The 16,278-nt window shown below is 41.4% G+C and overlaps 1 protein-coding gene across 1 annotated transcript in view; it reads right to left on the reverse strand.

Moving 5' to 3' along the window:
• Window positions 1-14,725, reverse strand: part of LOC103182247 (putative cell-type specific agglutination protein pfl7) — a 97,210-nt gene extending 82,485 nt beyond the window's left edge. The window contains exons 1-2 of the mRNA XM_007899176.2: window positions 14,512-14,725; window positions 11,300-11,731 (exon numbers count right to left, since the gene is read on the reverse strand). Coding sequence (XP_007897367.1) covers window positions 11,300-11,731; window positions 14,512-14,554 — 475 coding nt within the window. The 5' untranslated portion in view covers window positions 14,555-14,725. The remainder of the gene's footprint in view (window positions 1-11,299; window positions 11,732-14,511) is intronic.
• Between the last annotated feature and the right edge of the window lie 1,553 nt (window positions 14,726-16,278).

Raw genomic sequence — 16,278 nt, forward strand, 5'->3', positions numbered from 1 at the left:
GATTTTAGCTGTTTAAACTCCAGGAGTACCCCAACGCACACTCTGGGGTCACCAAGCCTTGGCTCTTGCCAACCTGCGCCTAATACTCTCCAGAATTAGATAAGCAAGTTGCATCCCTCTAGGTAAATGGAAATTTCCACGCATATGTGGAAATTTAAATCTGGTAATAGATACTCTTAAGACCGGCGATGGGTTTCCGTGCATGTCAGGCTCAAACAAGATTGGATAAACTTTGACAAAGGAAGTTGACAGAGACCTAGGAGTATGAATTGATTCATGTCTAATAGGTAGGTGGATAAAATGGTAAGATTAGTGCAGCACGGAAACTGGAAAAAATGACCTGTCGTGAAACCTGCATGATCAGCAAGCAATCTCATGACCAATGCACTAAGTTATGAGTCTTTGGAGGCAAAGTTTCATAAGTTAGCCCAGGGGATTCCCAGAAGCGAATACAGTTTAAGTTACAAAAATCCCCAGTAACTTTATCGTTTTCAGGAGGCTTTGATCAACACTAGCATGAGGCAAGAATAAACAAGGCAAACAGGATGCTGAGCAAAATCAGTTGAGTTCTGATCCCCAGAGATGTCTTGTTGAAACTTCACAGTGCTTTATTCAGGTCACACTTGAAGAACTCAATACGGTTCTGGTCACTGAGTTATAAGTGGGCTGCCCGAGCCCTAGAGACAATAGAGAGGAGAGCAATGAGAATGATCCTTCCACCCCACTGAAGACAGGTTCCATTAAATGACTGATTTTAAAAAAAAGACCCTCCTCTTTGACCGTGCCTTCGATCACCCTCCTATCCGTACCCTCCCCGCCCTCCACCCCTCCTGATCCCAACGACCAATTGGAGTGTGGATCCCTGACTGTCAAGCACACCTTGGGATAATAATAATAATAATAATAACGGCCACCTGAACAGCCACGTGGGTCCTCAGTTAACGTCTCATCAAAGGACAGCATCTCAGACTCAGAGACGAGAATGCTACTACTGAGCCAAACTGACTTAATATCATTGTGAGTAGTTAGACCCTCTGTATCCAACGTAATTTGGTGAAATCTTCTTAATGCAAGCGTTCACATGCTGTGCTGAACAATTCAAATGTCTGTCCCCTATTTAAGTTGCAAGTAAATTTAGGCACTTGAGACTTTCACCATTGAAAATGCATACAGCACAAGAAAAAGCATCCCTAAAATGTCACTGTCAGTGGTTAGGTTGTATTTTGCGACAAATGCAGTGAGCAGCAAAATGTATATCAGGACATGAGTAAAACTAGAGGCAGGGATGCTTCGCACTTAGCTTTGTTGATCCTACAAGCCAAAGCCCTATCATTAGCTGAACTCACAGCACTCTCAATGCCAAGCAATGTGATTTTAGCTGTTTAAACTCCAGGAGTACCCCAACGCACACTCTGGGATCACCAAGCCTTGGCTCTTGCCAACTTGCGCCTAATACTCTCCTGACGACCTCCTGACGTGAAAAGCGCTACGCAAATGTAATTTGTTGTTGTTTTGTTGTTGTTGAGGCTTAGCACAATAGCTGTTGGAAGGTGTTACCTTGGAGTCTGGGTTCATGAACACCCACTCATATATCCAGGGCTTGGTATCCACCTTCATTAGTACAGAATGCGTAAGTATGTTTAGTAAGTATATTGCTATGGCTGAAGATCCATTTTTCAATTGGTGGAACCATTGCTCAATGGATAGGGATGTGTGCCCGGCTGGACAGAAGAATCTGGACCGATCATCTCATCCATTTCATGCTGACCTGTGCTACTCAAAAGGAAGCTTGTAAAGAGTAGCTGGTACCTACCATCCACCTAGTCATACCTCAAACCTGTATTTGTCAGATGTCTAATGAAGAATGAGTGACTATCTTCCCTGTGGAGGAGGTAAGCTGGGTCTCCTTGGGGTTGAGCTGACGCTACTGTAACATGCTTGTCAACAGAATGTCATAATTAAGTCATTCCTTTGTGGCGTCTCATCAGCCAGATGGGTCCATATTATTGAAGAGCACCATGATGACAGCACAGCCAGTCTGACTCATTGGCAAGTCTTGAAAAAGCATACCAGCCACTGGGAGCAGGGATTTTCCCACTCAGCTCCATGTTCACCTTGCAAGCCAAAGCCCTAACGGGTAGGCTGGTCCAGCTGGATAAGTTGTAACCTATGCAATTTTAGCTGGTCAAACTCCAACAGTATCCCAACACACAGTCTGGGGTCCCTAAGGCTTGGTTCTTGCCAAAATGCACCTGATACTTTCTGGAATTGGATAAGCAGAGGGCATATTCCTTTCCAGACAAATGAGTAATTACCAATTTAGATGATGTGAGTGGAAATCTCAGTATAGTTTAGATACTCTTAAGCATGGCGATGGGTTTCCACAACATACAGCCGAAGGTGTTTGAGGGAAAAACTAAGAAGAATGTCTAGATAACCTGGAGTGCTACAGTCTCAAAAGGAGAAGTCAAATGAGACATTATATAAATAGATATAAAAGATGGTTTGTAAGATACAAAAAAATTCAAACAATAGTTTCAGACAAAGCATGGGTAAGACTGGATCAGGATTATGCCGGACAATTTTTGGACAAACAGGAAGAATTTATTTTCACAAAAGTTGATGAATAACTGGAACAGGTCAGCAGGAAGAGTTGTAGAGCAGGCAGAAAAGACAGGAAAATGAGATCAAATAAGACCAAAGTGCCTTCTGATCTGAACTCCGTTTGTGATCTTGTGATCAAAATGAGAAGCTTGGAGCACCTACAGTGCTTCCTCCAGGGAGAAAGGGAAACTCTCCTGACAGCCGGCTCGGGACTCCCTTTGAAACTTCATCTCACAATCCCTTCGTCTTGCTCCCTCCTTTGCCTCCTTCAAAGGCACGACTCAAGACCTTCCTTTTCAACCGTGCCTTCAGCCACCCTACAACCTCTCAGCGCCTTGGGACGTCCTCCCGACGTGAAAGGCGCTCTATAAATGGAATCTTGTTGTTGTTGTTGTTGCACTCCATCATCCCAAACCCCGCCTGAGGGTCCTGATCTCTAACTGTTCAGTGCCTTGGGACATCCTCTTGACATGAAAGGCGCCTTACAATTATAATTTTGTTGTTTTGTTGTTTATGTTGCACATGCACTAAACTTTTTTTCCTTTATAATGTGCACTTCCTTCAAGTTTTAAAGTGGTTATGAAAAGAATGACAAATTATTGAGTTTGAGAAGTTAGAAATTCCACTCTGCTCTACACTCTGAATTGACAATCTGCTTTAAATGTCAGGGCTGAACTTCCGGTTGTTGGAAGAGGTGTGTTTCAAGTAAACCACAAGCTTGTTTCTTCACGACATTGAGATCTGTAATACCTCACATCTGCCCACTGTACAGGCATAAATAGCTCAACCTTACTGGGTAAAATTCCTGAATGTGGTTGTTGACAAGAGATAATCAGAGGTTTACATTAAAGCTTTGCATTGCTGGCTGGAAAATATTACCAAGGGGAGATAAATAGAATTCCTGTGGGTGTCTGTTCAGGAAATAGTTCTTACAATCAACCAGCTCCATTGGTGTGTGTCTTCCTCATACAGAATTACAGTGGTGCATATTCATTGTTTCATTCACAGAGTAATGAGAGGGCAGGGGTGCACAAAACACAAAGGAAAATATTAGTGGCACAAATATTCTCATGCGTTGAGTTATTTTTGCTTAAACTTGTGTTCCATTCTGAGTACTCAATCACAAATAACACCCTTTATTTCATCTTAGAAAGTTTATTTCTTAAAAAATCTCACTTGTCTGGATTGGAAATGTAAGGACGGGAGAAAGCGAAGATTTATTTTAAGTGTATTGCTGCATTAAGGATACAAGTGTCAGTACCACCTGCAGTATACCTAGCTAACAAATCTGAGTTACAGCAATGCAATACAAGTTATATAATAATAACAATAATCCTTGCATTTCATATAGTGCTGTTCATGCCTTCTAGACGTCTCAAAGCGTTTCACAGAATATACTGTAAAGTAAATTGACTGTATATTTGTGGGAGAAACACGGCAGCCAATTGCGCACAACAGTCTTATAAATAGTCATAGATTGAAGTGGCCAATTTTATTATTGTTTTTTTTTCTTGAGGGGTTATTATCAGGCGTGTGGAGTAAGGACACTTGTCCAAGGTCTCGCCCTGCCGGGAATCAAACCCAGGCCTCTCGCTTGCGAGGCGAGTGCTCTAACCACTGAGCTACAGGATTCCTACATTTACAATTTTATAAGCACCTTTCACAACAGGAGGACCCAAGGGGCTTAACTATCCAGGTTTGGTACCCGAGCTGGGGATGGAAGCAGAGATGGGTGAGGAGGAGAAAGATAACTGAAGGCACAGTTGAAGAGGTTGGTCTTGTCATCAACTTTGAATAAGGTAAGGGAGAAAGCAAGTCAGAGGGACTGGATGGGGTTCCAGAGTAGGAGAAGATAGGCTGAAAAAACCTGATTGTTGATTGTGGGGCAAATAGGGCAGAGGACATAAAGCAGGTCACTGAGTGAAGGGAGCGGGCGGGTTGGTAGGGTTTGAAGATTTCACAGAGGTAGGATGGGGTGAAACTGTGGAGGGATTTAAAGGTGAGAATGTGTATCTTGAACTCAATCCACTGGGGGATGGGGAAACAGTGGAGCCAGGTGAGGATGGGGTGATGGGCTCATGGAGCCAAATACAGGAAAGGACTCAAGCTGTGAAGTTCTGAAGAAAGGTTTTCACTAGTCTTCCAAGGAAATTGCAATAAATACAATAAATCTTGTTTACAGGATTTACTGTAAAGTGTAGTGACTGCGTATTTGAAGGCGAATGCACAACAGTGTCTCACAAACAGCCATGAAATGAATGCCAAATATTATCTGGGGGGTTGTTGACTAAAACACTGGAAAACACCTTTATCTTTTCAAGGTGGTGCCATGGAATCTTTAACATCCACCTGAACAGACAGGAGATGCTGGTTTATTGGCCAGGACACCAGGGGAAACATTCATCTAAATCAACCATGTGATATTTCCCTGCACGGTTTTATTTCTGAACCAGTTTGTGTCCTTTCCTCGTAAAACCAGGTTTCAATCTCATCTTTCCAGAACACCCACTGTGCTATCCTCCTTGTTACTGTGGGACACTATTCTTCCCACTCAACTCCTGATAACCCTCCAAGTCAATGCTCCAACAGGTAGGGTGTCCTTAGCTGAACAAGCAGCAAGAAGCTAACCGGTGTCTCTGATTCATAAGCTGTGTAGATTTTGCTGATTGAGTTCTAGCGAAACTTCAAACACACATTTTGGAGGCAATGCACTTCTTAAGCCTCAACTTCTTCCACCTCCCACCTGCGATCTCCAAGCAGAGGTAAGTGTGGCTGGATCCCTCTCCAGAAACAGATTCTGCACTCCCGAGCAGACAAGCACAAACACTGCTTCTCGACATTCTCAATAACTGGAGACTCATATTTTGAGGGGTTTCCATGCAGACCAAAAAATATTGAGAGCAGGGTTGGATTGGCAAGTAAAAGTAGGAATTTTCTGAAAGAAAAACACAAGGAGGGGCATTCTAGCTTTTGGAAAGTGAGAGAATCCAAGAGAGTCAAGCCAATTGTTTTTTTCTAAATAGAGAATTTTTTCTCTTTTTTTATTTTCATTGCTGGGTGTTTTTATTAAAGCCAAACTCCTCTGGCCTGTGTGGATAGAAATCCACAATACAAGGTTTATATTCGCCTTGAGTCACATTGGACTGTGGTTTATCTGCGGCAGATCTGTAAATCAATATTTTTGAATAAATATGTGTGTCTGACTGTGAATGGTATCTCCACAGTAAACTGTAGAAATGCCCATGTCATCATCTCTAGTCAATCGATTCCACAGCAAAGGACATAACAGAGCACGATTATTGTTGTAGCATCAGCCACCATCACCAGCATTGGGTGAAAGTGACTATCTGAGATTTTACTTTAATACTGAGGAACCAAGAAGGATGACCTAGACACAACCAAGATTTAAGGGATCAGGAGAGAGTAGCCAAACCTGGAAGTATAAGGCCAAGACTGAGTTTTTATTAAAAGAAGCAAGACAAAGGAGGTACAGCAATTACAGTTTTCAGGTCCTGGGAAAAATCTGTTTGTGTAGGAGACAATGAAATGCATAAGGTGTAATAGTGAGTCCATCTTATGCTGAATGTTAAAATAGCAATTTTTGTGCTTTGTCTTTATAATAATAATATTGTATTTGGTATAGTGCCTTATCATGTCATTGAGATGTCTCAAAGAGCTTCACACTGTGAAGTGGTGTGGCTGTGTGTGTCAACACAGCAGCTAATTTGCACCCAGCAATGTCGCACAAACAGCAATGAAGTGATTGGCATATTTTATTTGGGAGATTGATGGTTAGGATACTGGGAGAAACTCCTCTTTTTTTGAATAGTACCATTGGAATCTTTAGCATCCAACTGAACAGGTAGAAGTGACATCAATTTAATTTCTTATCCAAAGAATGGCACCACCAATAATGCAGCACATACTCAGCACTGCATTGGAGTGTCAGCTATATGCTATATGAATTCAAGCACCAACATGGGGCCTGACCCACAATCTTTTGACTAAGAGGCAAAAGTGCTACCTACTGAGCAAGGCTGACACACCATGGTTAATAATGCTTAATGCGACTTTAAAGAGGGAGTGAAAAGATTTGTACTGGGTGATCAGTGCAACATAGACTTTAATGTCTCTTTTATTTTGTAGACAGACAAGCATTAGACACTGACTGAAAATGAACAAAAGGCAAGGAAGTGACAGCTGTTGTAGTGATAAAATCATACCATTCACAGGAGTGCAACCTTGTTCTCAGTTTAAGCATGATTTAAGATTAAAATTAGGAATGTGAAAGTGGATGTTGGTAAATGAAGTTCTCTCAGAGTGTACGGGAGAGTACAGAATGAATTTACCAGGCTAGCTGTTCGATCAGAGTCAATTGGGGTCATTTAAAAGGGAATTGCAAATCCCTGATTTTGATCTAATTGTTTATCATGTCATTGAAACATCTTCAAGGAATTTTACCGACTGTTAGACATTTAATATTATGAGCACCTGAATATTTCAGCCAACGGTGGTATGACAGAGCTCAACCTGTGCTGGAATATCAGCGAAAAAAGATGAGAAAAACTTGAGAAAAACTTGAAAGATGAGTCAATAGCTTGTGCAGAGAGGTGAAGTTTGAGATTGAGGATATTAACACGATGTACTAGTGTGTGCGTGTGTAGCAATGTGTTGGTGCTAAACCAGACTAAGCCATGCAGTTAGTGTGGTCAGATTGGCAAGAGTGCAATCACACGATCAAAAGATTGGTTTGGATAAAAAAAGCACAAGAGCCCATCTGAGCTCATCCCTTCAGAAACCCAGAGTAGTGTCCTCTCATCGCAGCATTATGCTGTTTCTTTTAACTGCATTCAGTGTCCTGACCTCAAACACCCTTCCTGGCAACCTGTTCCAGTCACTAATTACTCACTGAGTAAAATAAATATTTCCTGGTGTCTGTCCTGAAATTGCCTCTTGCAACTCGAAATCTATGTCCTCTTAATCTGCAGTCTTGCATCCTAAATACTATTGCGTTTCGCCCACAGAATACACAGTCAATCAACTTTACGGTAAGTATATCCTGTGAAGCTTTGGGACATCTTAATAATGTGATGGCGCTGTATCAAATGCAAGGATTATTATTATTGTCCTGGATTTACTTTTTAAATATCATTTAATAATGTATTTACTTCTACAAGGTACCCTCGGAGATATCTCCTTTCAAGACTGAGTGTCTGAGAAGGAACTGAAACCTGGAAGAGAGGGAGCTTGGTGAGATCATACTGGGCATCAGTCTTGACACAAAGAATGTGAGGTTGGAACTCAGGCATGTGTATATGATACTGCAGGTACTACAGTACTACGATGTGTCTGAGGAAGTTATGCTCATCCTGGACTTTATCCCAGTGGTGATGTATTGCTCCAAAAGGTGCTGGATGCAAACCAAAACAAACGTCAGCTAAACTGGTCAGTTTACCTCGAGGGATTGAAACAACTCCCCCTACATTCCAGCACTGCTCTGTGTTGCTGCACGTAAGGTTAGAAAGAAAAGCTGGGCAGTTAGTTTCACAGAACAGCTAACCACAAACCCAATCTTTCAAGTCAGACCTCTGCTGAGAATTGAGGTGCAATTTTAAAGCTTGTGTTCTGCAGTTTTAAGATTTTTTCCAACTGAAAATAAGTGCAAGTAATAAAGATACAATAAGTGTTTTTAAAATTATCCCGTAAAAGATAAGCAGATTTTCACAAAACACCCATTAGGTGCTCAGTTATAGACTTCTGGGGAGAAATTCCACGTGGATCTAGATTTACTCTATTAATGTAGCATTTTAAAGCATTGAGAATTCGGTAAATTCTTGAATAGAGCCTTCATTTTGAAGTCAGGTTTGTGTAAGTTAGAACCATAGAAATTTATAGCACAGAAGAAGGCCATTTGGCCCATCGTGTGTGTGCTGGGTTTCTAAAGAGCAATCCTTTCAGTACCATACCCGACCTTTCCCCATACGCCTTCTTTTAAGAACTAGAAAATGACAGTTTCAAAGTTAAGACTAAATTTAACAATTTGCCATATTTCTGGTTTGCCTTTCTTTACACTTTATCGTGTTGCTCTGTGCTCTAATCCACAATTCTAGATATCTCCAACAACATAGCTCTTTGCCACTTTGGCAATTCATTGAAGTGGGTGGACAGTGGATTGGCACCAACAATTAAAAAAAATTTCTAAAAAAGTGCCATGGGAAATAGACAGGCTAGGTGGGTGGGCAAGAAGGAGTATAACGTGGTGAAGTGTGAAGTTATTCACCTAGGTAGTAAAAATAGAAAAGCGGCTTATTTTCTAGAGGGGGAGAAACTAGATAGTGTTAGTGATCAGAGGGATTTGGGGGTTCTTGTACACCAGTCACAAAAAGTTAGTATGCAGGTACAGCAAGCAACTAGGAAGGTTAATGTTATGTTGGCGTTTGTTGCAAAAGGATTAGAGTACAAGAGTAGGGAAGTCTTGCTGCAGTTGTATAAGGCCTTGGTGAGACCACACCTAGAATATTGTGTGCAGTTTTGGTCTCCTTATTTAAGTAAAAGGAGGTGCAGCGTAGATTCACTGGGTTGGTTCCTGGGATGAGGAGGTTGACCTATGAAGATAGGTTGAGTAAACTAGGCCTCTATTCTCTAGAATATAGAATTAGAGGTGATCTTATAGAAATCTATAAAATTCGTAAGGGTCTTGACAGAGTAGATGCTGTGAGACTGTTTCCCCTGGTTGGAGAATCTAAAACTTGGGGTCATAGTCTCAAGGTTAAGGGTCAGCCTTTTCGAACTGAGTTGAGGAAACATTTCTTCACTCAGAGGGTAGTGAATTTGTGGAATTCTCTACCCCAGAAGGCTGTGGATGCTCAGTTCTTGAACATATTCAAGACTGAGGTTGATAGATTTCTAAAGGATAGAGAGATAAGGGATATGGGGATAGGGCGGGTAAATGGAATCAGGTTAGGAGATATGCCATGATCTTATTAAATGGCGGGGCAGCTCGAGGGGCCGAATGGCCTACTCCTGCTCCTACATCTTATGGTCTTATGGCTCTTCTTAAAATAACTTCCAACCGATTCTACGCTCTGCTTTCTTTATCTTGATGAGTGTGCGATTTTACGGCTGGCACAAGTGTTTACTGATTGGAAGATGGTGGCACTCCGCGCGTGTGTGTGTGTACTCAAACATGTGTAGGCACGTCTGTATATCTGCTCCATACAGCTAATGGCAATTCTGATGACTAAACAGAGTTAACTGGAATCTCCACACTGTTCGGTCGGTATACCTCAATATTTCTATGCCGTAAACAGTAATGCTTCAAATGGGCCATTGCACCAGCTAGCCTTTTTTTTTATTATTACCATTTTTTGTTTAGCTGCTGGCACTTTCAACTCTGAATCAGAAGTTTGTGAGTTCAATCCCCACATTGGGACTTTGATCTCACATTGATCTCACTGTCACTCCAATGCAATGCTGGGGAGGCCGCAGCAGCGTTGGTTTTGGATGAGATGTTAAACCAAGAGACTCTTAAATACAGACAAGAGTTTGAGAGGCAGAGACGTATACACAAAGACCGTTAAGAGAGACAAATACATACACTGTTAGAGAGAGAAAGAGTGAGAGAAAGATACACGCACACAGAAACACAAACACACAACGATCTGTTGATGACCACCCTGTTTTCATATCCATCCACAAAGGATTTACAAAAGTAATCTGAATACCAAAATCAATTGCGAAGTGGCTGAGCCCAGGAAGCCAAGCACGGACCAGGATTCTCCTAGTTTGCAAGCATCTGGAACTCCTGGACTAAGTTTACTATGTGATTGTAGCCATGCGCACGCACACTAAGATACAACTGAATGGGTGATGGACGGGACAGCAACAGCTCTAGCATCGCTCATGGCAACTATATATAATAATAATCCTGTCATTTGATATAGTGCCTTCTCACTTTGTTGAGATGTCTCAAAGCGCTTACAAAATATACTGTAAAGTGAATTGACTGTATATTTTGCAGGCAAAACACAGCAGCCAATTGCACACAGCAGTGTCCCACCAACAGTCGTGGATTGAGTGGCTAAATTTATTTATTTTTTTATTTTTTTGGGAAGGGTTATTACCCCCACAACCGCCAATCGACTAACAAATGGGTTCCGCCTTACTGCTAGGTAAACAGAGGTGTGTGGAGTAAGGAAACTTGCCTAAAGTTTCGCCCCACTCGCGAATCATACCTGGGTCCTCTCGCTTATGAGGCAAGTGCTTTAACCCTAAGCTACAGGACTCCAACTATGGCAATGGGCAACTTATTGGCTCCTTTTTGGACTCAGCCATAGGAAAATGTCCCTGTGGCCAACGATAACTATTCTTTTGTCGCATATTTTGTCCATGTGAACACTTATTTATCACCAGCGATAATTATCACATCCCTAGCACAATGCTCATTTTGTCTCCCCACCTTGCTTCACTGCCAGATTATAAACCTGGACAATGCTGACTTGTCTCTGAGAAAAGGACACAACTGATTCTTTTTTGCGTGAACATAAGTTAAAAACATTTTCAGGCAGCCACAGTACATACAGTATATATATTTATATTTGGATTTATTTTTGGTTTAATTTAATGCCCCTGTGTTTCCTCTTAAGCAGCCTGTAAGAACCAATATTCAATGAGGAGCAAAGTGAAAGTGCCTTACCACTGATAGAAGATCCGGCAGGCAAAGGTTCCGTAGTTTTGCTACTTGTTGACATCAAAGCAGGAACAGTTGTTCTACTTGTTATTATCTTATGAATGGTTGGGCTTAGATTTGTTGATTCTTTCACTTTGTCATCAGGATTATACGAGCGGTTGGTGGTGTTACTGCCATTGGAGCTGGGGGTTGAGGTGGGGATGTTACTGGGGCTGGGGGTTGAGGTGGGGTTGGTATTTGGCATGGAGATGGTACTGTTACTGGGGCTGGGGCTGGTATTCTCTTCCGAAGTATTATATCCTGTGTCAGGAGTCTGAGAGGAAACAATCTCAGATCTGGTACTGACCATGTCGATGGTTGTAACAGTTTGGAAATCAGAAGTGGAACTGGTTTCAGAAGTAGTTGCATTTTCACTCCTAGTTACGACAGTCAGGATACCTTTAATAAAAGAAAAGAAAAAAAGCATGACTTCGATATCAGTTTGGTCCCTCTGCACCACAAAAATTTATATATCTAAGCAAGAACTTGGATATTTTGATAGTGCCTTAATATATCAAATGCCACCAAGTTCTTTACAACGCATTAATGTCACTAGGAGTGACTGTTTTTATCAGCAAATGTGATAGCTATATTTGCCCCAGCAAGATTTCACAAACAGCGATGAGGTGAATGAACAACAAATTTATATCATCATTGATGAAAACAGTTGGAAAAAGCTCTCTTCTCATTTTGAATAGTTTCATAGATTCTTTAAAGTCCATTTGAGGATAGGCAGGCAGGTTGGACATTAGTTTAATGACCCATCCAAAAGCGAGTACTTCAGACATTGCAGCATTTCCCTTGTGGTGTGCCTAGATCTTCTGTTTTATGTGGAAATCCAGTATATATATTTTTTAACTAAAGTGTTTTTTCATGTTTGACAAGTTAGATAGGAAATGCATCGTCCCCTGTGGTAAGAGAATATGGAACAAAGGGAATATAATGAGTTAATGTTAACAGGCCTATTTAGTGCATCATGAGAATGGCTATTAAAATGAGAGAAAAACCAATTCAAATTGAATCCACAAAACATTTCTTCGCCAAAGGTTCATGAGAATGGGGGAAACAGTGCAGCCCCAGAAAGCTGTAGACTCCGAATTAACTGAGGCACTTATAAGTCCAGATTTTGGGAAATGGGAGAGGGGTGGATGTTTTTAAGGAATGTGTAGAAAAAGAGAGGGTATGGGATTAAACAGAGAACGATCCTGAAGAAGGCTTGATGGGCTGAATGACCTACTCTGGTATCCATATTCCCATTTTGTTTTAGTCATTTCATTTTTACCCGCAATTAAGACAATTCCCTGCTTTTCGACCTCCACACTGCCCTTCTTCAACTGAAACAGTAAGGAAAGAGGGTTGGCAGTAATTTGCCACTATCGACAGTTCTCTTTATTGTTTAAGCTGTTATATGTATTGCACATTCCTCTCCCAGACACTGAGGACTCGGTCACATCACAGTCACCACAATGTGCAGCAGAACACAGCCCCCGCCTTCTGGAACTCCATCCCAGTCCCTTTGCCTTATCCCCTCCCTTGCCTAGGCCCATCTTAAGACCTTCCTCTTCGACCATGCCTTCTGCCACCCTCCTACCCCTACACTCCATGCCCTCCACCCCTCCTAATTCCAACCCCTTGCTCGGGTCCAAATCCCTGACTGTCCTGCGCCTTGGGTCTTGCTCCCCACGTGAAAGGTGTTATACAAATGTAAGTTGTTGTTGTTGATAATAATACAAATAACTTCACATGGAGTCATTTCCCTAAACCCAATGGCTCAAAGTGCTTTACATATTCAAACTTGATCAGAAATTAAAGTGAACATTGTTATAGAGGCAAATTATAAGATATTCAGGTTCAACCTCAGTGAACCTTTTCTTTCTACTTCGTTGCAGTGAGTTCCAAAGCAGTTTTCTGACCCCAAGAAATGGTCATTCACTTCATGGCTGGTTGTGCGACATTGCTGTGCACAAATTGTCTGCCATGCTTATCTACAAAATGCACGATGGTTACGCTTTACAATATTTCCTGTGAAGCATTTTGAGATGTTCTCCCGATGCAAAAGGTTCCAAATCAAATGTAAGAATTATTTATTAGGATAAAATAAAAGAATTAAATAAAAATATCGCCAAAATATATTAGGCCATGTTTGCAGCAGCGAAAATGTGTCATAGATTGGGACATTATTTTTTCGTAATATTTTTGGATTTCTTTAAATTTAAAGGACTCCAAAAGACATTATGAAAAAAATTACTTTATTGAAATGGATTTAATTTTTTTTTAAAAAATCAGTTTTATTAAAACCTTGAAGGGGATAATTAAAAACATTTTTTTTGAAAATAAAGTAACGGGGCAGAGATCGAGAAGTTTTGTTCAAGAGCAGCCCCTTTTGATCATAAAGTCATTATCAATTCAAAAATGAAGGCAAGCCAGACATTAAGGCTACAGGTCAGCCTGTTGCTTAGCCTTATCGCTGTTGTACTGAACACCCGTCGTGATTTATGCACGCACATATTTATCACACTCCGGCTGCTGCAGGACTCTGGGGTTAGCAGCACGCAGTTAAACTGGGGCTGACACTCAACACCTCATGTGGTTCAGTAATCAGCTTTCAGCACGGCAGCGAGGCAACTCCCTTGGCTGCCCAATCACTTCATCTCATGTCCGTTAGCTGGCCCGTGTTATTGCATGTCCTCAACCAAACCGATCAACGGTGAGTGGCAGGCAGTTGGAAAGTTCTAGTACGCAAGTGAGAAAATGGCTGCCGTACATCGCCTCGTGGCTCCTCACCCCCTGTCGGTCTTTGAGTGGCAATGACAGCACTCAGAGAGAGATCTGAGCAAGGGTAAGGGCGGCAGCCAGCCTGGAAAGGGGACACAGAGGAAAATCTCTGACAGATGAAAAAAAAAATCAATAGTCCAAGAATGCCCAAAGATATTACAGCAAGTACATGTTCCTTGTTTCTGTCTATGAAGTGTGGCCAGAGTGACGTGTACATTCTGAAAGAAAGGAGTGCACCAGGAAGGCAAACTAACTGGATGTTGAAAATTTGAAACAAAAAAAAACAACAGAAATAGCTGCAAAAAAAAACCCAAGGAGAAAGAGAAGGACAATTTAACGTTTCAGGCGTGACCCTTCAGCAGTAATCTAACATGTTGCTTGATATTGTAGAGTTTCCAACTTACCAGCAAGGATGAGCAAGGTGTAGTAAGTACCAAAAAGTGCCATGCTTCGTCTTGTAATATTCCTTTCACCAAACTTTTAAGTTACAAAGCATAAAGCACGTAACGGAAGAACCTCCAAAGCACTTGAAACCCTCTTGAGAGTCTTTGTCACCTAAAATCACCCTGCTTATCTCAATTGACATCATTTCCTTTTTTTGAAATAGCACAGCCAATGGAGTCACACATACCATCCTATAAATTAGGCTTCAGCCACAAACCACAGGTTGATGCTGGGCGACAGTCATAACAGGATGTGTGTTGTTAAAAAAATGCATGTGTTTAACACGCTTAATACTTACATCGTAGAGAAATTCCCCGCAACAACTACCCCTCTCCCAGCTCTAGAGTTACTCTATTAATGCAACAATATGAGTTGTCCAGAATCGGACAAATTATTGTCTGTTAGCTGGCCGAGTTATTGCATGTTCTCAACCAAATCGATCAATAGTGACAGGCAGATGGTAGATTCTGGTATGCAAGTGAGAAAAATGGCTGCCGCACATCATCTCATGGCTCCTCACCCCCTGTTGATCTCGGTGTGGCAATGACAGCGCTCAGAGAGAGATCTGAGCAATAGTAAGCGCGGTAGCCAGCCTGGAAAGGGGACACAGAATACATTCTGAAAGGAAGGAGTTCAGCATGAAGACAAACTAACTGGATGCTGAAAATGTGAAACAACCAAAAAAACAACAGAAATAGCTGCAGAAAAAAGAACCCAAGGAGAAAGAGAAAGACAAGTTAATGTTTCAGGCGTGACCCTGAAACTTTTTAATTCAGTTGTAGCTTTAAAGCCAATTTTATGCAGTCCTTAAAAATGTAGAGAAAAATGGCTTCACCATTAAGACTGTTCTTAAGAAATTGGAAAATTCTGGATGCTCACAAGCATTATATAAATCAAGTAAATCTAGACCTAGGTCGAATTTTGCCCCACAGTGTGTATTCTTCTGTCACAATTCTTCTTAAAAAAAGGAAAAATTTGCACTTTATTTCCCCCGAAAGAGTTTTAAATCAGTAATTAATCTCATCTCATATGAGTACTGATGATGGAGATATTTTCAGGTGTTTTTTGCCAAAACATCAAATTTAAATTTAATGTAGCTCTTTACCTGTGTAGCAGACCTTTATCTACAGCCCACCTCCCCTTAAAGAGGTGAACTGTAGACAGCTGGTGGGGGATGAGGTGAGAATTGCTGAGCCCCCTTGAGGCCTAGCCACCCGCCGCCAGTAGTATATAGGTTGAGTTGCCAGGGTAGATGTTAGAGCAATGACTAGACAAGCTAAGGCTTTTCAGTCTTGAAAGGACACTTCTCTAAGGGGATTGAGGTACACACAATTTTAAACGGGATTGAGGACATTTAAAAAGATTTTCGCATGCAGAGTAAGGGAATTAAAAGATAGGGCGAAAGAGCAGGGAATTGGTATTAAGACACCGACGTGAAAATATACGCCAAATGACCTCCTTGTATATTTCAATGGTTCTGTGGTCCTCCAAATAAATTGGAGATCCACCTCATAGTTGTTTGTGGGACATGCTCTATGCATATTGGTGCTATGTCGGCCTACAAATTAGTAGTCACGTCACTTGACATGAATTACCTTTGAATAGTTTAAAAACGGCTTGGGGTTTTATGCATTGTGTCACCAGATCACAAGGGAGCTTTGGAAGAAGAAGGCCCTTCAGCCCATTTGATCTCATTCTTTCCAAAACATCCACCCACCGTTCTCCAA

The sequence above is a fragment of the Callorhinchus milii genome, unplaced genomic scaffold (assembly GCF_018977255.1).
Source record: "Callorhinchus milii isolate IMCB2004 unplaced genomic scaffold, IMCB_Cmil_1.0 Scaffold1, whole genome shotgun sequence".
In the NCBI taxonomy this organism is placed as follows: domain Eukaryota; kingdom Metazoa; phylum Chordata; class Chondrichthyes; order Chimaeriformes; family Callorhinchidae; genus Callorhinchus; species Callorhinchus milii.